Source organism: Pelecanus crispus, chromosome 20, assembly GCF_030463565.1.
Source record: "Pelecanus crispus isolate bPelCri1 chromosome 20, bPelCri1.pri, whole genome shotgun sequence".
In the NCBI taxonomy this organism is placed as follows: Eukaryota; Metazoa; Chordata; class Aves; order Pelecaniformes; family Pelecanidae; genus Pelecanus; species Pelecanus crispus.
The window spans coordinates 4966552-4988270 of record NC_134662.1 but is presented as its reverse complement, the minus strand read 5'-3'; the positions used below and the strand labels follow the sequence as shown (position 1 = coordinate 4988270).

General features: G+C 46.7%; 1 protein-coding gene across 3 annotated transcripts; it reads right to left on the bottom strand.

Annotated features, from left to right (window-relative positions):
• Nucleotides 1–2962: 2962 nt before the first annotated feature.
• On the bottom strand, nt 2963–21312 carry SUGP1 (SURP and G-patch domain containing 1). Of its 3 annotated transcripts, XM_075723498.1 has the most exons (15): nt 21282–21312; nt 20781–20952; nt 20064–20167; nt 19411–19638; nt 17497–17620; nt 16804–16907; nt 14974–15097; nt 12998–13181; nt 12649–12802; nt 7728–7834; nt 6903–7080; nt 6540–6646; nt 5557–5702; nt 3952–4081; nt 2963–3414 (listed from the first exon to the last, which is right to left on the bottom strand). In XM_075723498.1, exons 1-15 carry the CDS (start codon nt 21304–21306, stop codon nt 3388–3390), a joined length of 1914 nt encoding a protein of 637 aa, XP_075579613.1. In that variant the 5' UTR covers nt 21307–21312; the 3' UTR covers nt 2963–3387. The 3 variants fall into 3 exon arrangements, with proteins under 3 accessions (XP_075579613.1, XP_075579611.1, XP_075579612.1); XM_075723496.1 differs by having other exon boundaries at nt 12649–13181; nt 20775–20952; XM_075723497.1 differs by having other exon boundaries at nt 12649–13181.
• Nucleotides 21313–21719: the final 407 nt, after the last annotated feature.

Sequence of the window (21719 nt, the reverse complement as noted above, 5' to 3'; positions counted from 1 at the left end):
CCCCAGCCCGGCCGCCACCGCCGGAGCCCCGTGGACTTCGGCCCCGCTGCCGACGAAGAGGCAGCGCCCTTAAAGCGCCAGAGCTGCTGGGGCTCCCCGGGGGGAGGAAGGCCAGGGGGTCCCGGGGGGGAAGCAGGCAGCAGCCGAACACGCGTGTCTCCTTACACGGGGCCCTGCCGGTCTCTGCAGCCCTCGAAACGGTGCTGAGGGCTGCGGGGGAAGGATAAAACCACTCCAGAAGAGGCTTTGAAAACTCAGGGACTGGGTTTTGGTTTGGTTTTTTTTTTCCCCAATTCATTATGGAAACCTTAAGTATTTAAAAGAGCCGAGAGGACACACCTCTTCAGATCTGTAGGAGGAAGAGAGGAGTGAAGCACATGAAAGCCAACGCTTCATCCCTGCCTTTAACAACAAATTGAGCCCAGCAGAGCGCAGGAGTTTCAAGGTCTCTGCATCCAGCTCCTCCTCTCACGCTTTCTGCTCAAAACATGAGCATTTGCCTCCCCACCAGCCCGGGGAGAGACCTGGCTCAGCGGTCCAGAACCGGGCACGCACTTGGAAACTTCCACGGTACTTAGCAGACGCTCAACGCGGCCGCCCAACCTTTCTTTCCCCTTCCTCACAAAGCTGTCACGAACGTGCCACCGCGTCATGTCACTCTTTTGCCCTCTTGCTTCAGAGTCCAGGGGCTGAATCGGCCGCCCCGCACTTTGCCCTGGGCTTGTTCGTCGTTCCTCCGTGCAGGAAGAACTCGAACGCGCCCTGTGTGCCTTGTCAGCACGGAGGTTGCGAGCCGGCTCGTCGCTGATGAGGAAAGGCTCGTTAGGTGGTGCTCCTTCAGCCTACGGCAACGGGAGCGCGCCTGAGAGCAAGGGGGGTTCAGTCCCCAGGGCTCAGGAATGAGACGTGGCTTTGTGGCTGAGAAACCACCCACCAGCCCTACTCGTACAGGGAGATGCATGAAAAGCAGCGTGACACCCTGTAAAAAAAAAAAAAAGAGGGGTGAAACCAGGTAATCTGGGGTGACTTGAAGCAATAACCTTCAGATCTTCCCAAACACCGAAGCCCCTACAAGTGTCGCTTCAGTCTCCCAGCTCTTGCAACAGCCGCTGGGGGCAAACCAGCCCCATCCCCTTTGCCTCTCCCCGGCTGGGTGATTTCACGGTGCCCCCCGTGCCGTGCTCACCACGGGCGCCCATGCTCATTCACACGCGTGTTCACGCCAGCCAGGCAGCTTGGCACGGTATTTGCACGGTGGGCACCGGGAATTTACTTTTTAATCTGAAAGAGTCCAACTTTGGTGACCTTCTGGGCACGCTGCAGCAGCCGCCCATTTGATTCCATTTCTGAAAACTAAATCGCCGCTTCGTAGCTAACAATGGCGAGGAGGATGACTGCGCTAAGTGGCTCGCGGGGTTTCTGCAGAACTGACCCCTGCCTGCTGCTCCCAGCGGCAGGGCACGGGGAATACTGTGTGACTTACAATGACATAAGAAAAAACAGAGCAGAGCAAAGCACCGGTTGATGAACACCGTCATCAAGAGAAGGGGCTCAGGAAGACCAAGGCCACCGTGTTGAAACAAAGGACTAAACCAACTTTTGCCAACGCGACATCAACAAAGTGCCCGGGGATCGCTGTAGTATCAGATTAGCTTTAAAGACCTGACCAGCAATAGCAGCAAGCTGGCCCACTCACCCTGCCTTTAAGGCCATGCTGTGACCAGGTCACCGTCAGTGCCAAGAGGATGTTGTGCCACATGCACTTAGAATAAAAAAAAAAAGACTGAAAATGCCTCCGCTCTCCCAGCAGCCTCCCCGCAAAGCCCCTACTTCTACAGAAAACCCAGCAGCGCAATGGGCAGCCCAGCTTCAGCCCCGTGGTGCTCCAGTCTCTGGTAATTCAGGACAACCAGCTCAGGCTTGTGCCAGCCCAGAACCGAGAGCGAGCGGCACGGCCACGACGGGGAGAAACTGAAAGGATGGGTGTCCTAACTTACCAGGAAAGCACAGTTGTCACACTGACCTTCATCACTTGAGCAGAAGCTTGGCCCTACTGAAGATCTGCCAGCTTTCTTATCTTTATTTCCCAATCTTCCACAATTGCTGCCCATGCTGATTAGCCATCCCAAGCGCAACATCCCCGCGGACAAGCTGTAGCGAGCGTATGCGATGTGCTGGCACACCACGCGCTCCCCAGGAACGAGCCCAGCTCCATGCGGTGCTCACATTTTTCTCAAAATGAACCCTTACTGAATTTACTGTTTCAAATGTTTTTATTGAAAGCCAAGTCCTTGACTCTACGTTGTTAAGAAAGTTAACAAAAGAGAATCACACGCCAAGTATTCAGACTGAGGGAAAACAAATGCAAAAGAAACCAAACCAACCAACCTCACTTTGTTTCTCTAGGATGCTTGGATGGGAAAGAGATCTAGAGCAGTCTCAGCCTACGAAAACCCACAGTAAGACCACTCTTTCCAAAAACTCAGTGATTAAAACTAAGGAACAAATGAGCTTTATTTTATTTACAGACTGAATGAAGGAAATTTGTATTTGTAGAGGGGCTTATGACAACAAAATCATAATGGCCTTTGACAAACTGTGCTTGAAGGCTTGGTTCTTCATCACCCCAATCCAGAGAAAGTGTTAGCAAGTCTCTTGTTTCGCTAGGAAGCTGAGGGTGAACTTAGTGTTCAAGAAACCAAGAGGCTGCGGCCTCTGAAGTTGAGTGAACTCTCCCTGCGCCCCTCAACCCTTGCAGCCACGCTCCGCACCGATCCACGCCTTGTCTTCCACAGGGCAGAGGTAAAACAACTAGGCACTGGTTTTGCAATGTCAGTTGAAGGTCAGACTAGACTTCAGGCTTCACGACAGCATCAGAACCCAGTTCTTCAGGGAACAATAGCTCCAAAAGCTGGGTCGGAGACAGTCCCTTGTTGTATTTGCAATTAAACCCCCCCCCCCAAACCAAAGAAACCCCCAGAGCAGCACAAGCTGCATATCTGAACAACAGAGGACCTGCTGTTACACAAAAAAATGCATTCCTTGTAACATGGCACTGAGCTAAACACGAATGGAGTCCCTGAACTATTCCTATTTTGTATCTTTGGTGCTACCCTTCCACTGTCAGCAGGGCACCGTGTGAAGATCTCCGTTCTCACCTGCTCTGTTCTCCTCTCCGAATACCACCCAGGCCTTGTTACGACACGGTTGTCATGACACTCGAGTGTGCAGCGAGTGGGCTTGCAGGCCTTTCTTCTGGGTGAAAGATGGTACTGTGACTTCAGTAAGTTTTACAATATTAGCAAATAAGAGAATGATAATGCAGTTTCATAACATTTCACAGTAAAGTTACAATTGTTTTGAAAATACATTGTCCCAAAACCATTCTCAGTAGTAAGGTCGTCGTGGATTGTTCTGTGGGGAATAACAAGAGAAAATTAATCAAAATTGCTGTCTTCACAGAACAATGAGCATCTGAGCTTAATTATCCGAAAAAGCCACTGAAACGTGACATTTCTGACAGCAAAACCTGAGGTTTCCCATCCAAAATAACAAATGTAGCTTTCTAGGTGTGCTGGCATGCTGAATGTAACAGAGGCAAATGCAAACTTACAAGCCTTTTGCAACCAGGAAAACAATTATTCAAAATAAACCACGGATTCATGGACAACTCACCCGCTTCCTTTGTGGGCAGTTTAGACTTTGCATGTACCAGATAACATTAAAAACAGGGGCTTTTGTATTTAAAAAAATCATAGCAAGGAAAACTGTACATCCATGGATGTTTTGGTAGCGATAATTTGATTCAACATGAGAACAGAATCAAAGAGAAACTTTGACAGCATCCGCTCTCTTGGCTAAGCACTAGAAACACTCCCACCCTTATGAGATACGCACAGAAGCCTCAATGGATTTGTCACTGTGTCTGCTCTGGTTTCGGGACCACCTTACCAATGGATTTGGTCGGAAGCGGTAGGCGAGCATCATTCGTTTACGGAATGCCTCGTACTCATCATCCTCCTTGGTTAGCTCGGCGGGACGATCGATGCCAAAACCAGCTCCATCCACGGCAGTAGTTCCTCTGTTTGGAAAGAGGGAACAAAGCCTCCGAGGTAAGCGGATGTGACAGATCACCTTCCTCTTCACCAGAAATACCTGCTCAGAGCTCAGGGAACAAGCATCAGGGAGCGCTGGGCATCATCACCCAGAGCGCGCTGCATCAAGACAGACAGCTAATGCCGAGCAGCTTATTGCATTTGCCACGTTTCTACATTGCTCTTCCAGATCAATGACGCTTGCTATTGTGAGATGGAAGCAGTAGTGTCAACATATATTTGCTTAACCTTTTACAGCTGGAACAGAAATATCACCTATGCTTTGGATGCCTCCCTACTGAACGGTGCTCCGACTGGCAGACTAACCTTTGGCAACCAAACGCTTTGATTTGTACCTCACTGAGGTACACAGACCTGTTAAACGACATGTCTGCCTCCCATTCCTTCACTCCAGTCCAAAAGCAGAAGCAATTCCTTTCCATCTGCAGTAGCACCTTCTTATCCATTCTAAGAACATCAGAGATGGTAGAGCCCAAGCAAATCACAACCCTTGTTCAACCCTGTGATGGACAAAACTGCCTTCCTCCTGTTGTTTGTAAGCCTTGCTGTTTTGATTACAATAATCTTCTATCACAGCACTTCTTTGAACCGGTAAGCGTGTTGCCAGAGAGATCTTCTTGCGAAAGAGGAGCAGCAGGGCTTTGTAGAGATACTTTCTATTGTGCCGTAAACAAACAACTGTTATTTCTAAAAGGATCTAACGCTAAAAAACATTTCAGAGTATTTCCTATCCCCAATATTTGGTTTTGAAGTTCAGCATATGTTACCAACAGCTGATCCACCTAAAAAGAGATGCTCATCTATTTTTGGATGGAACTCTCATAAAGCTTCATTATACACAAAGCGTGAGCAAATTGGAAAACTGTGCAACAGAGTGACGTCAAGACAGTTGCGTGATCACACACAAAGCGCTCTGATCTGGACGAAAACATCTTTCAAACACGGGTCTAGCAGTAGCAAATATTGCTAATCGCCTTTCACCCACAGTACACCAGGGACTAGCTGGCAGAGAGCAACAGTGCTTCAGATGCAAAAGGCATGTTCTTAATACTTAAATAAATTTATTACTTTAAAGACATGACTTAATCCTCACATGCCCTGGGAGAGGGGAGGTGCAGACAGGTTATTATCTTCATTTTATAGATGGGGAAACCGGGGAGAAGGCACCTCTCAGAAGAAGGCACTATGCAATCTGAGATTAGAAACTCTTGGCTCAGATCACACCTCCTGCCCGAGATAAAGTAACAAACCCAGACCCTGGGGGGAGGGAACCCCAAAGAAATCAGAAACGATTTTTCTTCTTTGCTGCGAGGATTCCATATTCTGTTCAAGTGATGAATTACAGTCACATTCGTTGCAGCTGCTTCCAGTAGGCTAGGGTAGGAGCATCAATTATCAGCCCAAGAGGAAAGGACTAAATCAATAGTAGAACTCTGCTTACTTGCTGACTGGGTTTTTAATCCCCTGTCCATCTGAGCCAAGTCCCTCGCCTTCCTTCCAGCCCATCTTCATTAGCATTTGATAACCTATGTTTTCCACAGTCAGTTTGAACTCTTTGTATTCAGAATAATCTGGCTCACGTCCTTCCTGCAGAGACACAAAAGGTAGTGTTGGTTATTTTTTATATGCACCTATCTTTGTGGGTCAGGAGGGGAAAGGCAGCTTCAGCTACTCAAAGTTAGATGGTTCTGGCAAACAATTAGTAACTAGCACGATTTCTTGGGATTCCAGTTCTGCACCACCACAGAGAAGAAAATAGGTAAATGATAAAGCACTGCACAGCCCTATAACATAATCTGCAAGAAGCAGGGAATGCTACTGCGAGATTAAGCTGAGAAATATTTAGCTCCTGAATTTGAAGTTGCTCACCGGATCAAGCTTCAGATACAGTTCTTATTTAAGCCAGGATCTCCAGGGAACGTCAGACCCCATGCTGGCTACACAAAAACATTATGAGGGATGCGCCAGCATCAAGAAATTCTACAGTTCAGGAAGAATTGGCAGGTATTGAAGTGCTTTGCATAAGCTTTTTGTAGGCTTTGTATTTTCACTTTACTGCAATCGTCTGGATAAAAATTCAAATTTTCCTTGCTTGGCATCAACAACCACTTATCCGAAACGGGAACAGCAGACAAACGGTGGGTAGTCTGAGAGGCTTGTCTAGAGTCTCAGCTAACCCCCAAATGCTGTCCCACTAGTCTGTTCTCTAATTTGCTACAGCCATTTCTCTGCAAAGAGCAAAAAACCAACCCCTTGTTTCCTCCAGAAGTAACAGAGCTCCAAGTGTAAGGGCAGAAGTACCTCGAGGCTGCAAGGTAGCTAACTGCTGTGACAAAGGGCTAAGCATGCTTGAAGTCTTTCCCTCACTGCTATGGGACAAGTCTGAAGCACTGCCTCCGCCCTGTGAAGTCTCTGCTATTTCACCTTCAATGCCTTGAACGTCTCCATGAATTTCTCCAGCTCATCAGGAGGAAGAAAGTCTCCAATGAAATGTTTCCCTCTGCCCATCTGGGTCAGCTGCTCAGCCCATTCTGCCAAAGACACAGGAGAGAAAACAGCAATAACACAGCGTTCTTTGACTCAGAATTTCAGAGGGTTCATGAAGCATAAAGCCTCACAGCAACACAGATGGTTATTATCTCCACTCAACAGGCAGGGAAGCCACAGCACAGGCCAGTGAAAAGTGACCTGCAACTCCCATGCCAACAACATGATCTCGGAGGTCTCCCTCTGGAGGCTTCTGTACAACCACAGAGCAAGACGTTTGCGTGGCAGATCCCTACACACCTCGCGTCTTGTCCATCTCCATGCGTCGAAGCTGGTGCTCCCACGTTCCCAGCTCACTGTCCACCTCTTCATCACTGTCATAGCCATGCTGGTGCTGCTGAATTGCCTTTTCCCACATCATCTGCATCTCCTGCATGGCTCGCTTGTGCTTCATGATCATATCATACATCTGCTGCATCTAGGGGAAGAGATGCAACAGCACTCTCGGTAAGACAACAGGCAGCAGAGTCCGCCCCAGAGGCACGCAGAGTTCTGCAGCACAGCCCATGCCCGCCCCAGCTGCTGTACAAAATACAGGTTATGACAACTACAAATCCCAACAGGCAGTGCTCTTGCTTGATCTGATCCGCTCGCTTCCCAGATCAAACAGGAGCATTACATGCTAGCTCCTCCAACAGAAGTACCTTGATATTAACACTGAGGACCGCTACCATCTGATCATACCCACACAGTTTAAACATCGCCCTCACGTTCTGGCAAAAGCCAATTTTGCTCTCATTCCCCCCAAGCTTGCAAGTATCCACTCACCTTCTCCCCACTGCTGAAGCAATACATAACCAGCTGCAGATGTGACACAACAGACCTTATAGATTTTGGGTTTTAGTTTGGTAGGACAGCAATTGGCTGGCTTAATTCATTTTCCCCAAAGTCCTCTAATATTTCTGCTGACTGCAGCATCACATGATTCTTAGGCATTCCGCACAAATCCTAGAGATTTATTTGTGGACCACTGGGAAAGTTTCTTTGCTGTCCACCTCCATTTTCCCATCTAACTCAGCCATGCTGCAACGCAATATGAATTTGGAAATCATTTCAGGGCATTACCTCCTGCTGCTCCTTCAGCTGTTTCTTCTGGGCTTCGGAGAGCTCCGTCACACCCACCAAGCCAACTGGTTTCCCTTTTTCATAACCAAGACCCTTGAGGTCCTGAACTGTAATAAGCACATGTTAAAAGACTTTCAAAAATCTGAGACAGCTGTTGAGACCAGCGAAACTGTATCTCAAGATCCCCATGTGAAGTTTTACACTCATTTCATGGTTCCAGCATTGAGACACTTAACTGAAGAACCACCTCCTGGTAGGACTTAAGAACCACAGGAGCAGGAAAGCCACTGGGTCGCACCTCCTTCACCAGCCAGCTCAGAGCGTTCCCTCACCCTGGTCCAAGGCTCTGCCCATATCGCATTAGCAGACTCACAAACTCTGTCTCACATCCTCAGAGGTCACGCTGCACGGCGATCTGCTACACCATGCCTTAAAAATCATTCCTCCTTAAGATTAATTCCCCTCATAAGGCTTCCTCATGAACCCCAGCCATTGCAAAGAGTGACACTTAATTATTCAGAATTGAGTCACAAGCAAATCCGAGCCTGTCAGCATATTGTCCAATCTGTGCACGTAAGTGCCTGCTGATTACTATGTAAACAGCAACTTCATTCAAAATGAAAAGCAAATGACCACATTAGAATAAAGACATGAGCATTATGCTGCTTTTGGAAGTTGCCATTCCCCAAAGAGATTTTAGTTTCTGATCTACAGGCTCAAGAGCAGCATTGCCAGGGATGTTGCCCTGCTTTCAAAGGGGGGAGCATTTTAAGTCTCTGCTTGACACTCCCATTGATGTATCCTCCTTTTTCTGCATCATCCCCTTTTGGAAGCTCCTCCTTTGGAATGATTTTTGCTGTTGTATCAGATAAGCACCTGAAATTAGCTATTAACATTATCTGGGCAGGGCACCTACTGACTTAAAATGACCATACAGAACTCTGAGTTCAAAGGGCAAGTTAAAGGAAAGAGGGGGGGCGGAAAGGAAGCCTATTTGTAATTGCTGCACCGCGACAGAAAGTAATAGAAACACTGCTGGGGCTGCAAAAGAGAGATTTGCAATGGAGATTGCCTTGCAAACTTGCTTCCTATATATCTAGCAGGGCTGGCAGCTCCCCTCTAAAGCACCTCGGAGTTAAGATCCCAACAGTTAAATATTTAAGGGATTAAAAGAAGACGCACAACGGCACTTGAAAGCACATTGCATTTTTCAATACAAGGAAAAGGTTTTCTTCCTAATGACTGCAAAAACCTCCATTTGAATGTAAGTCCAGACTACAGTTAAGTGATGCTTCATTAATTATTCATTATCTATTAATTATGAAGCCCGATAATAATAGGATCATTGTTCATGACACCAAATGTCTACACAGCATGCTAATTAGGCCCCAGGGGTCGTCTTCTCCCTTCCTCTTATTCGCACTCAGGGCAATTGATCTGAGCGCTCTTATCTCCCCTCCTTTCCCGCACGCTTTTGGCTGAGCACTCCACGATTGGAAAGCGGCTTCCTTAACTCCAGCCTCCCGAGGAGAACATAAAACAGCGCATCCACCCTCCCTCGCACAGCTACAGCCTCTGCACATTTGCACCAGCGCCGGGAGTCAACTCTGCAGGAAGAGTTATGTAAAACACTGCAAGAGGTTTTCCAAGAGGAGGGAAGCAAGCAGCCGTGTTACGCTAGGCTTGGTGCTAGGATACGCACTTTCAGCTCCCAAGAAATAAGAACAAATAGAAAAATAAACCTATCTATTATTGATAAACAGCCCAATTTCTGTCTCGGAGAGCAGTGATTTGGAAACAGTTTTAATGAACACACTACGCCTATGCCAGGTGAGAAGAATCTGGCCCCAAACTTTACGTGAGACCGGGGCACGTCAGCATCAGCCCTAGTCGAAGATTCACCTCCTGTCTCAGGGCATGGGAAAGCTTTCTCTGAATGCACCGAGGAAGACTCTCTGCCCTTCACAGAGGTCAGCAGCTCTTTGGCTTAGTTCTGAATTGCATAAACACTCAGGCTAAGAGCCAGGCATGGCTCTAGAGGCCCCGCGAGCTGGTGGCTTGCCAGCATATATAACCACCTTAAAGGAGAAAGGTGAGACTGTAGCATCTTCTTTTACTTCCCAGAAAGCATATGCGACTGCTCCTTCTTGTGCCAGAACTACACCTGGTTTGTCCGACTGCTCTGGTACCTTGCAGGTTTTATGATGAGAGATGCTGAAAGAGTCACTGCAGAAATTTAGCTCTGGGGGATAATTTTGTAGTCTTGGCCCAAAGTATCACACTACAGGCAAAGTTGACAGAAAAAGCAAAGCTCCACCCCAAGTCCACATCTGAAGATAGAAAAGGCTATTCATAAATAAGATCAGTCAATGAATTTGCATAAAAATAGGTAAGATTTATAAGTTCCTTACACTGGTCTAGCACCAGGCAAACGCTATGCAAAAGACAAGGAGTTGCTTCTCAGTCTCATGTTCAGCAGGCCTGGGAAAAAGTACATTTTTTTTCCTTGAATGACATCAGCTTTGCCTACAGGGTTAATGGTGCAGTCTATCTGCAGCATTGGCAGAAGACTACCTGAAGGTTTATCCCTTTCCCACATGCTCGAAGAAGAGCTTGTTACAAGAGGAGTGAATGTCCTTTAAGGACAGCAGGAGAAATCCCAATACAGAAGTGCCTGATTTTTTTGCTTCATAGTCTGAAGATCTTACTCAATTAAAACTAATCAGACCCAAACCAATCCAATATTAGGTTTCAGAAAATTCTAATGACAGCCTGTAATTTCCCATTGGTCTACAGAGTTCACTGATCACAATATCTCTGTTTTGTTCAGCTTTTCAGGTGTATTAGTCCCTGCAGTATGTATGCAGTTAAGCATTTCGATATCAATACATTTAAGAGGAGCCTTGCTTCTGTCCAAAAGGGCTACACTTTCTCCTCTCTGCGATACTGATTTATTACTAAGAGTAGGCAGGAAAAGAATCAGAACAGTCCTCCGCTAAATCCAAAACAATTGCTAAGGATAAAGGGCTAAGACGTAGATATTTAGGTACCAAAGCATACTGTGCGACTCTAACCTTCCACAGGATCAGGGGTGTAATCTGGAATTCTCTTCACCTGTCAGGTTGAAGATGTTAATTCTAAAAAGGGATTAGTCCATCTGAACAGATAAAAAAAAAAATCCTTCCCCCTGCAGAGCATTAACAGCGCATTAACGGTTGATTTGTTATGCCTGGCAAATTGTTTGCTGTCCTTTTCTTCTACTTGACACAAAGCCCTGCAGAAAGTGAGCATGAACACAACGAGCATGTCCCTGTCTAATTAAGGGGAGGCTAAAAGAGCCAGGGGAGACTTCAGCAGGAAGCATGCTGGAATGAGCACACGAATACCCTTGCAGCCCCCCCAATGCAGCAGGAGGTATTAAGATGGAATCTGATGCTTGTTTTGATAGCGCCTGCCCAGCTTCATCATCGAAGCTTCACTACTGTCTGCAAGAAAAAAAATTACTCTAGAGGTACAAAATCAGGAAAGACTTTTGCATCTGATTTCTGCCTTACTATGAGCAGCAGTTCAAGGTCAAACGAATAAGCCATCCAGGTCAGTATCCTGTCCTGTACATATGAGATGTATAGCCAAGACTTCTGTATAGGGCTGTGATCAGAAGACAGAATTACAGAGGAACTTCTCTTCATCTACATTTGAAGTGCTGGATTAGGAGAGTGCCCTTCCTTCCTGACCTCCACAGAATCGACAGACACCACAGCATATAGAGCCAACCCTACATCTTACCCAAGCCTAACGATCAAAGCTAGTAATGGCTGAGCAATTATCTCCTCTAAAACCCGGCCAAAGCAGAAGACACACTGCCTTGCTGGAGCCACGAATGGTACAGGATGACCATGCGTTGAGAATTATCTGTGGTCTCACCCTGCAGCTCAGAAAATTATAGCTTGTTTCCTACTACTTGTCCCACTTCATCCGTTCTGCTATTGCTTTTTGAAAAAGGTCCTTACTGAGGCAGGTACTTACTACTTTTCCTGACTTCAGCCTCATACTATTAATTCTCTCAGTTTGCCAACACTGACTGCCTTATCTTGTTTCTTCTCTTTCTCCTTTTCACATCCTTTCCCGACACCACACTAATTGGGCAAAGGATTCAAAGATGCCATTTTAAATGTCTGCATTCACCTGTTGTCCTTGAGTGACTCAATTTTTGTATGCATCTCTAACTGCCTGCCTAATTACCTATCCGCACATGCACAGATGAACAACCTCCGAGAGCTCACTAGAAGTGCCTCGACTGGAAGAATTATCTTCCAACAGCCGAAGAGAGCTGCACCCCCTGGGTGAACTTGGCAGGTGAAGTAACAGGAGCATGAGCCTCAACGCTGGATGAGGTCTGTGAACCCCATCTGTAACCAAATGAACTGAAATGGGTATAAATTGGAACTGGAACTTATACTTGTGCCTGCCAGCACTTGGGGAACAGCAATTCCCATTCAGCCTTCTGATCAGTTAGAGTGAGATGGAAGTGCTGCCCAGGGATTTTATCCTACCATGGGGAATAAGCACAATTCAGCCTTTGATATTTGTTTTCTGACAGACTCTCTTCCTGAAGTGAAATATCCCTAAATAGTGTAGAGGCTGAGGCTGTAATGAGCTATAGCACAGCAGGGTTTTAGAGATAGCCGGAGAACGATAAGATCCAATCCCTGGTGTCGGCAAGATAAAGTGGTTTATCTGGGTTTCCACACAGGGGAGAGTTAGCTGCTAGACCTAGCTGAAAGATAGGGGGCTGGCAACCAAGGAGATTACAACAAGAGATAAGGCTCCTGGGTTTTCTGTTTACAAAGCCAACTGTGCTAAGGCAGAATGCACTCCCCAGGAAAAACAGTTACTTGACACAATATACAGACCCACTAACCTGAGAGAGGAGAAGGAGAATCCAGCTGTTGGACAAGCTGTGGGAGGGGCAATTCAACCTTGTCCTCCTCTGGCCCCCACCTGCTCTTCCGCTTCTTTTTAGTAGTGCCTGTAGCAGTAGCTGTAGTTGTTGTTGCAGCTGTAGTTGTAGCTGTCTGATCAGGTGGAGTTGTAGAGGATGATGGTGAAGGTGAGGGCAAGGGGGAGGGTGAGGGCATGGGCAAGGGCAAGGGTGAGGGCACAGGCAAGGGCAAAGGCGAGGGAACGGGCAAGGGCAAAGGCGAGGGAACGGGCAAGGGCAGGGGCAAAGGCGAGGGAATGGGCAAGGGCAGGGGCAAAGGCGAGGGAACGGGCAAGGGCAGGGGCAAAGGCGGTAAGCACAAGGGTGATGGTGATGCCTCGGGACTGGTCTTCCTTTTCAGACTGGACTCTACAGGCATGGGGGCACACACAGTGCTGGTTTTGGCCTTACGGAACTCCTCCAGTTTCTGCCGGTAATACTTGTAGCCTTTGCTGTTTGGCTCATATAAAAACCTATACAGGAAAAAAAAAAAAAAAAAGAAAGTTTAGATGTAACAGTCATATGCAGGGGTTAGACATACCAGTTTGGTCAGGGCTTTTCTTTCCTGCAATGCTCTTGCACAACTAGCCTTCCCACACACTTCCTTGCTCTCCAGCACCATCCTGTGTGTATGTGCATGCAATGCAGGGCTCTGCATGCTCTTGCAAGGTAGGCTGCAAGCCTTTGGGATCAGGAAGCATATGTCCTATTCACAAGCAAACCACAGCTATTTTTGGTGCCAAATAAACACAAGGTACTAAAAAGGACCACGTTACATTTGTGGAAACACAAGGCGCTCCCCCAGAATTCACCTGCCTTCCAGAACATGTCTGGAAAAACTGCAAGGGCTCCACAACACATTGGGTTTCAGTTCACAGAAGAAAACAAACATTCAGGTCTTACCAATGGGAATGCCAAACCACTACCAAAAGAAAAACTGCTCCCAACTCTCTATTCAAGCTAGAAGCGTTGACATTACCAGTCTGCTTAATTACACCATGACTCCTCCTTTTATTCCCACATACACAAAAAAAACCATTGCTTTATTTGCTACCCCTTCCAGAAATAGGCATCTCTGACCTTTTGGGTAAAATAAAACTGCTTAGTCTTTGTGGGAAGAACATGAACAATCCTCAATCTAGCAGCTACGCAAAAAAAATCAATAGTCATGTTTGTTACAAACGCTGTCTTTTTGGGCTCACTCCAGTTTAAATACCTCACAGAGAAAACTTGTCTATTCCTAACGCCTCTACAATCTTCCCTTTTTAGACGACCAGTTTAATACTTGATATAACCTCTCCTTGGGATAGTGCCCGCTCCCACAAGGAAACATAAAAGATGACAGGCCTTTCCCATCTACCACTGCACAATATGCACAGCCAAACACAAACAGCTCTCTGACGTATTTTAAAATTCACTAAATGTGGTCCCGCATCCCTCCATTTGAATAACAGCACTAAGGACTGCTTCAGGACCAAGCAGAGGGCAGGATGGGGCCTGATGAAATTCTAACAAAGGAGATGATGTTTAACTTGACCGTGCTCAGGTGGGATCACAGCGGTGTTTTAAAGTAAATAATGAAACAGCTCAGGTATTAGCACATCTGTCTAATGTAATTCACAACACAGGGGAGTACCCCAGAGGGCCAGAAGGCAGCCAATAAAATACCAAAATATCAGCAACAAAACAAGGCTTGCTGAGCCCCACTTCAGTTCCAGAGAACACACCAAATTGTTTGTAAGAGCAGAAAAATGAAACATGGATGAGACCAAAGGGAGGCATTAAGCAGCTGTCAGTGAGCACTGAAGAGAACAATTCACATCTGAAAGGCTGAAAAAGATATTCCAAAGGAGGACCTAATGGTGAAGGAATGCTACCTGTACGTTAGTGAAGATGCTGTGTAAAGAGCAACCCGGGAAATTAATTGGACAGCAGCGGTATGAGCGGTGGATGGGGGCCCACACCAAAACACAGCTATAGGGAAAAGTATAAAGGTTAGAATTATACTAGTACATTGCAACAGAAAGCAGGTGAGGGAAGGGGGGGTGGAAGTTGTAAATTAGTTTTGGGGAAAGCAAATCAATTTCTCTCTCCCTGTGCCTTTCTCTTATCTATGAAGCTTGAGAATGTGAAAGTATTGTTGCTATATAAGTGCACTGTCCTTGTAACTTCAGACTTATCACAAGCTTGTCTGTTACTTCCCCTTAAAAACCCAAAAAGACCCATCCAAGCCCGTTACACTCAGCAGCAGGTTTCTTCCCTTACCTGAAAGCATGGTTCTCTCGGTTGTTCTGCAAGGCAATAGCTTCCACCTCAGGACCCCCGTCTGCTATGAACCTGGCCAGTTTCTCAGCAGAGTTCTTTGTCTCTTCGTCGTCTGGGGGTGAAACTTTAAGCAGGCTGTCAGTACTGGGCCCAACTCACACAAGCAACAGTCAAAGCCTATCTGTTCTAAGAACCCCAAGAGCAGAATAAGGGCAAAAGGTCGAGTTTAATTTTTAGAAATATTACACATAAACAGTCATAAGAGTTTATATCACAAAAACATGATATTGCATAAGGCTGTACAACAACTTTGTAACCAGAGGAGTGCCCATTCACACATCAGCTTCCTCTGTGCCAGGAGCTAGATGAGAGCAGATTAACAGACAAACCAGCTTTTGTCTTCAAAGATGGACACTTGTTTCTCTCTACGGCAGAGGAAGTCTTTTTCTTCCTCGTGTCAGGCGCTTTTCCATAGGGTTACACCTCAGCACTCGCAATTATCTCTAGTTAAAGACTTTGCCACTGACGTCCCCAGGAGCAACGGGAAAGCCTCAGAAAAAGTGGCCGACTAATACCACACCGTAATCCCACTTGTACCTACTGTCACTACACATCTGCTGGCCATTTTAGGAGCAGGTTGTAGGACAGAGGAAATTCTCCATGGAACAGCCCCAATCCTCACCTGGAAGAGGCAGCTAGTGTAGCCTTAGTCCAAAGGCACAGAGAAGGCTCTGCTCATTAATATTTCAAGCATATTTGATGTTTATAAGGAGCCAGGCAAATACGTTATTTAGCCACGACAGCCTTATATGAGATTTGCTACCTGCACAGTACCAGTGCCAGTACTCCAGTGTGCTGGCACAGGAGGCAGAAGACATGATTATAAGCCATGGACAAGTCATAACCTTTCCTTGCTTCAATATTCCACACCTGTAAAGTATGGATAATACTGCTTAGCTTCCAAACTGTTGTTATCAGTTAGTTGATATTGGTAAAAAGCTCTTTCAGCCTACAGTCTATTAAATAATGATTTGTTTAAGCTGTTAACTCATCAGCATGACAGCAAAATTGCATTAATACTCATTTCCACAGCAAAGGAAGCTGACACAGAGAGGCTGAGTGATTCGCCAGGGCCACACACAGGCCTGAAACAGAGGCTGCACCAGAAGCAATAAATGCCTGGCCCACAGACCACACTTCAACCACTAAATAATTTCTGCCTCTTAACACAGTTAACCAGATTCCACTGCTCACGCCACCTGCCTGTTGGCAGGTCACCCACTTCTGCTGTCTTCCCACCTGAAAACACAGTCCCTTACTTGCAAGGATTTATGTCCCAAGCAGAAAATAAAAGCTTTAGTCAGGGAAAAGGCAGCAGAAATGGGGATTATGTTCAAGAAGCAAACCAGCCGTTTTCATTGATAACAAACCAAATAAAAACATCTGAAAAAAAGCACTTTTCCTAAATGCATTTTCAGGGCTGAAACACTCGCCAGAACACGCATGGTGGAGAATCAGTTTAGTTGACTTTGTTAAGGATTTTGGAGAAATACAACTAAAATCTCTTTCAAGAGCCCTTTACATAGAGCATGGTATAGCATGCTGTGGGCTTGGAAAACAACCGTTTTGGCACAAGAGTTTGATGCCATCATGGTGATGTATCATCACCATCTCCTTCCATTTTGAAATTTTATTTACAGGCAGCAGATTGACAGCCAAATATCCACTCCAACTGTTTCCAGAACAGACCTAACAAGCAGTTACAGAGAGAGTGAAGAAGTTGGATTTAACTTATGCAATTCATATTCTCCAGATTCCAGTCTTAATTACCTTTCTGAGAAGAGGATGCCTGAGAACTTTGATTCTCTTTTCTTATCTCTGCCACTTTCTTTCTGTAGTAAAGGAATTCTCTGCTGTTCTTATCATGCAAAAACCTAGGGTGGAGATGGAGGAAAAAAGGGCAAAAAATACGCATCAGGAACAACTATACACAAACATTGATACTTTGGGATATAAATAGCTCAAAACCAAAAAATACAAAACAGATAAACTATTCAGGCTGCACTTAAAATGGGGACTACAAAGTCTTCAGAATGTATAAATACACATAACTTTAATCTAAGGCCTTGCATCCAAATTTTGTGTGTCACTTGAAAGGAAAAAAATAACAGCATCCTCTGATATAAGAGGGAATCCTCTGTCCACAGGCACACAGCGTATCAATGGCAGAGGAGACAGAACCAGTCCCGAGATGGAGTCCAGTATCCCTGTATGCTAGATGTTGTACAGGCAGCCAGAGCTCCCAGGCTGCATCCCTAACTCTAGCTGACCCGCCTCCTCAGCACCATCACAGTATCACTTTCTGCCTCAGCTATAAGACAATGACTCACAACAAAGCTCAAATCCACCAAATGATAATTAAACCAAACACATCCACGAGGACTACATACACAGGGCTGATGTTTTTCTCCTACAAAAAGACAGCATTCTGCTTTGGAAGACAAGAGTTATCACCACACTTACGAAAAAGCTGGGTTATCCTTGTAGTCTTCCATAGCGACCTTCTCTAATTCTGGTCCCCCTTCAGCCACGAACCTAGCCAGCTTTTCCACCACTTGTCGGGTCTCCGCATCCTCTGGGGGTAAAACTTTAAGCAGGCTGTCAGTACTGGGGTTCAACTCACACACCAAACAGGCAACAGGTACATTACTTCTAAGAACCAAGGCGGCAGACAAAAGTAGAACGGGAATGGGAAGAAAAAGGATGAATGGGGGATCCAGTCTTACACAGCTGTACAAATTACAATCCCTAGGTTACTGTCAGCCCCTGCACTCCCTTAGTAGGAAGTTAATATTTTGTCTAGATTTTTCCTACAAGGAAAAGCCTAAGATTTGGATCACCACAGTTTAGGGTGCAACTTCAGTTGCAACCTAATTTGCTTCTGACAATTCTGCTCCCTACAAAGCACAATGGGAAAGAACAGGAATTTGGTTTTAACCACCACATTACTCACTAAAGATAACAGATTCCAGCTCCCAAGACATTGCTCTGTACCCAGATAGCAGAGACAGATTGTGTAGCCAGAGCACATAGTTCTTCCTACTGGCATATGCCCATGTCTCAACCCTCGCTTGGAGGGAATCCCACCAGAGATAAGAGGAGAGCTCAGTCTCCAAGAAACTGTATTTTGGCTTCTGTGCCAAGAAAGGAATGCACTGACAGCGATTACAGAGCTGGTGCAGGACACATTCAATGGGAACTAAACGCATTTGTCTAGACAACAGTATTTTGGGTAGGGCATTGAACAGAGAGCACACAGAAGCAGAGCTGTCCACACTGATCTGGACTAGATTTGAACCCACGATCTTTGAATTAAGTGTCCACATTCCATCTTTGCTCTCTGCAACCAGTGGCTATTTCTCACATTCCTGCAGCACATTTCACGCTTAAGTTCAGACTTGCTAAGATTACGCTTTTATAAATCCCACCAGAAATAGCTAGACATGGTTTTGTAAACATATAATGAAATAAATTATGACACAAAGCTTAGTGTGACTTATTTAGCAACTCCAATCTAATTTTATACTCGATTAATATGCATGCATGAAATGCAGCTTATTAAGTAAATCTGCCTTCTGGCCTCCTAGCCTAGGTTATCCAGAAAAACTTGGTTAGTTAAGTGCTGCAACATTCTTCATTGGTTTTCTATGCTACTTGAAGCAGTCAGGACCTAGAGGTGAGATTTTCTAATGAAACTTTGAAAAGAGGCAGGAACTTTGATTTTACCTGGTCACAGTTCCGTGCCTTACACGGAACCTTATATTAACACATACAATTTTTCACCTTACGCAGCCACACCCAAACTGAGGCCTTTTTATTTTCTATCATTTAAAAAACCTAAAATTCCTTTTTAAATACAAGCATTATATCTATGTGTGTTCTAGAGAACCCGGCACTAGCCATAACAGATTTCAACCATACAAAAGCAGAATTATCATCATTAGCAAACAATCAAGCTTCATTAAGCAGAACATATTTCTTCTCTACACATTATTTTTCACAGAGACTTACAGACTAGTCAAGCACTATGCCTTGATAACTCAGAGAAAATAAATCTTCCTGGCACAAAACTAGAGCCGGTCTAACTATGGTGACCCACCCACCTCCCATACCGAGTTCAGCTGGATAAGGAGTATCTAACAGCATTCAGTCCCCAGCTTTTCTGCTGAAGCTGGCTTTGGAGGAGTCCACCAGCATTAACTGGTGCCATTTATGTTTCACAATGCAGAAGTCTGCACACAGGAACTGTGCTAAGAATACCAATCCACAGCATAAGGAAAAAAGCCCAACGCTCTACTGGGGTAAAAGATCCTCCTATCACTAGGGTAAGTGAACCTGCACCCCAAAACAAACAACGTAGCAGAAGGTGTCATTTACCTTTAATTTCCAACCACTGCTCATAATCTTCCTCCTCATCTTCATCTGGCGACTGAAACACACTGAGGCGGTTAACGACTGGGGTCTGTTTGGAATGGGAGTAGTTCTTCGCTTGGTGCAGCATGCTGCTCAGGACCTGACCGGGGCGCTTCCCAAACAGCATAGGTTTCTTCCCAGCATTTGGCGCAGAAGCATTTGCCGAGTTATTAGTAGAACTTGGGGGAGTTTCTTAGAAAAGAATGAGGGGAAAATAATTCCTGTGCATCCTTACTGTTTTAATCTCAGAAGGTTACAAAAAACAACTCAGGCAGTAATACAGCTGCAATAGGCCATTACTTTCAGAGTAAGTTAAAGACACTGACTGGTAAAAGCTGCATAACATGAAAGCTGTGATGATTTTTACAAAGCAAGATTCAAGCTAGAAGAGAGATGCTTCTTTTACAGCACCTATAGAGGGAAAGAGGGCAAACCTCCCTATTGCATCATGAAGAAAAACTTTAATCCAAATCTAAAGGGGTCACCGTTGCTTTAGAACTTAATCATACTGGTAACAGCGCATAGCAGTTTCTAAAGTGAACATACATGGAGGCAGCTCACACAAAGCTGGTATCAGCAGAGAAGGAAGGCCTCCTGTTGCTCAGAAGTCGACCTACCAGTACTTGACTTTTCCTTCTGCAGCTTGAGAAACTGCTGGAGGAAACTGCCATCATTAACAAACTTGTTGGAAACACAGGCTTCGTTGTCAGTACCGTCATCTCTGAACAGAAAAAGAAAAGTAGGTGATGGTACTCATCATCCTCCCCAGCCCACCCCTCCCTGCATTTATTTTGAGTGGAAAACAAGACAAATGCCAGTGACTACTAATCTCTCTCATCTAACGTTGAAAACACATGTAGCTTTTCAAAAGCACAAGAACTATTCAGCTTGCTGCTTACAGTATTTATCCAAGCTGTCCACCTGGCTTGTTTACTACTCCATTGAAACAGGATTTCTACTTGCTTTGTTACACTACCCTGCTTCCAAGAACCCCAGGCAAGCATTTAACTGGAAAACTGTGCTAACCCTTAGGAGTTGCGGATATAAGAAAGACAACAAACGGGAAGCGGAAGAAAAGCGTAGTAACACCCTGTTAAAAATATGATTGCTGGTAGCACGTACCTGTTCTCGCTAGTATCTGAAAAACCTGGCTAGATCAATTAAAGTGCAAGTATCCTATCCTAACCTTTACTCAACTACCAATCTCAATTTTCTCAGTATTTGCCTCCAAGTGCAAGAGCTTTGTAAAGCCCATCTCTTCCATTTCATTTGACAAACACGCCCGTTTTCCATCAGCGAAGCTCCCATCTAAAACCACGGTAATTCACCCGTACTCTCCAAACAGAGGTAGCTGTTGTATGCTCAGGTAATTCTGTTTCGCTTGCTGTTCCAGTCTGGCTTCAATTTCTCTCTTTTTCTGCGCTATCAACTCCTCTTGGTGAAGAATATTCACATTCGTCTTGGCCGATTTAGACTGCGCGACCCCAAACCACCGGCTCGCTTTCCCTACGGGAAAAAGGGGGGGTGGGGCGGCGTGTGAAAATTAAAGCTGCAGCGTTCGGGGCCTCCCCGAGCCACCGCACCGACCGGGGGGACGATGCCACGGCCCTGCCCCGGGCACACACACGCACACCCCCCACGAATCCCACCGGCATCTCCGCGGGCGGGTCGCTGCCCACGCAGCGCCGGGGAGGCCGCCGAGCCCGGTGCGCCGCCGCCACCCCCGCACTGCAGCCAGCTGCCAGGCCGCAGGGCCGGGGGCTGGGCCGGGGAGCGGTAACAGCGAGCCAGGGGCGGCGGGGCAGGGGCCGGGGGCTCGGCGGGACCGGCCGTACCTGGCGCATCCCTGGGGTTGTCCATTTTGGAGCTCCCGTCCCACGATGCACCGCGGCTGGCGGGGCGGGCGGCGCCAGACGGCTCTGCCGCAAAGGCCTCTGGGAGATGTAGTCCCGCGGAGGCCTCCCGCGCCTCCCGCGCCTCCCGCGGCAGCGAGACCGATCAGAGGGCTGAACCGGCTCGCTGCGGGGAGGGGGATGCCGCCGCCACGCTCCTTCCCCGGCCCCCCGGCGCAGCCCGGCGGCAGCGGCCGGCCGGACTACAACTCCCATGAGGCCGTGCGCGCCCCGCCATTTCCCAGCAGCGCCTGAGGCGCGCAGGCACCTCCCAGCGGCCCGCGCGGGCGGCGGCGGCGGCGGGGCGGACTCCATATCCCGTCGGCCCCCGCGCGCCGCTCCCCGCCCCGCCCCTCCCGCCCGTGTTGTCGCGGCGGTCCT

Bases quoted from the DNA above. Each gene is read 5' to 3' on its own strand.
- SUGP1 (XM_075723496.1), bottom strand. From the start codon at position 21,306: ATGGACAACCCCAGGGATGCGCCAG. The intron at 17,621-19,410 runs GTAAATGACACC...GCCTGCTTAAAG, and splicing joins GCAGTGGTTGGAAATTAAAG to TTTTACCCCCAGAGGATGCG. The intron at 16,908-17,496 runs GTAAGTGTGGTG...TCTCCACCCTAG, and splicing joins AAGGATAACCCAGCTTTTTC to GTTTTTGCATGATAAGAACA.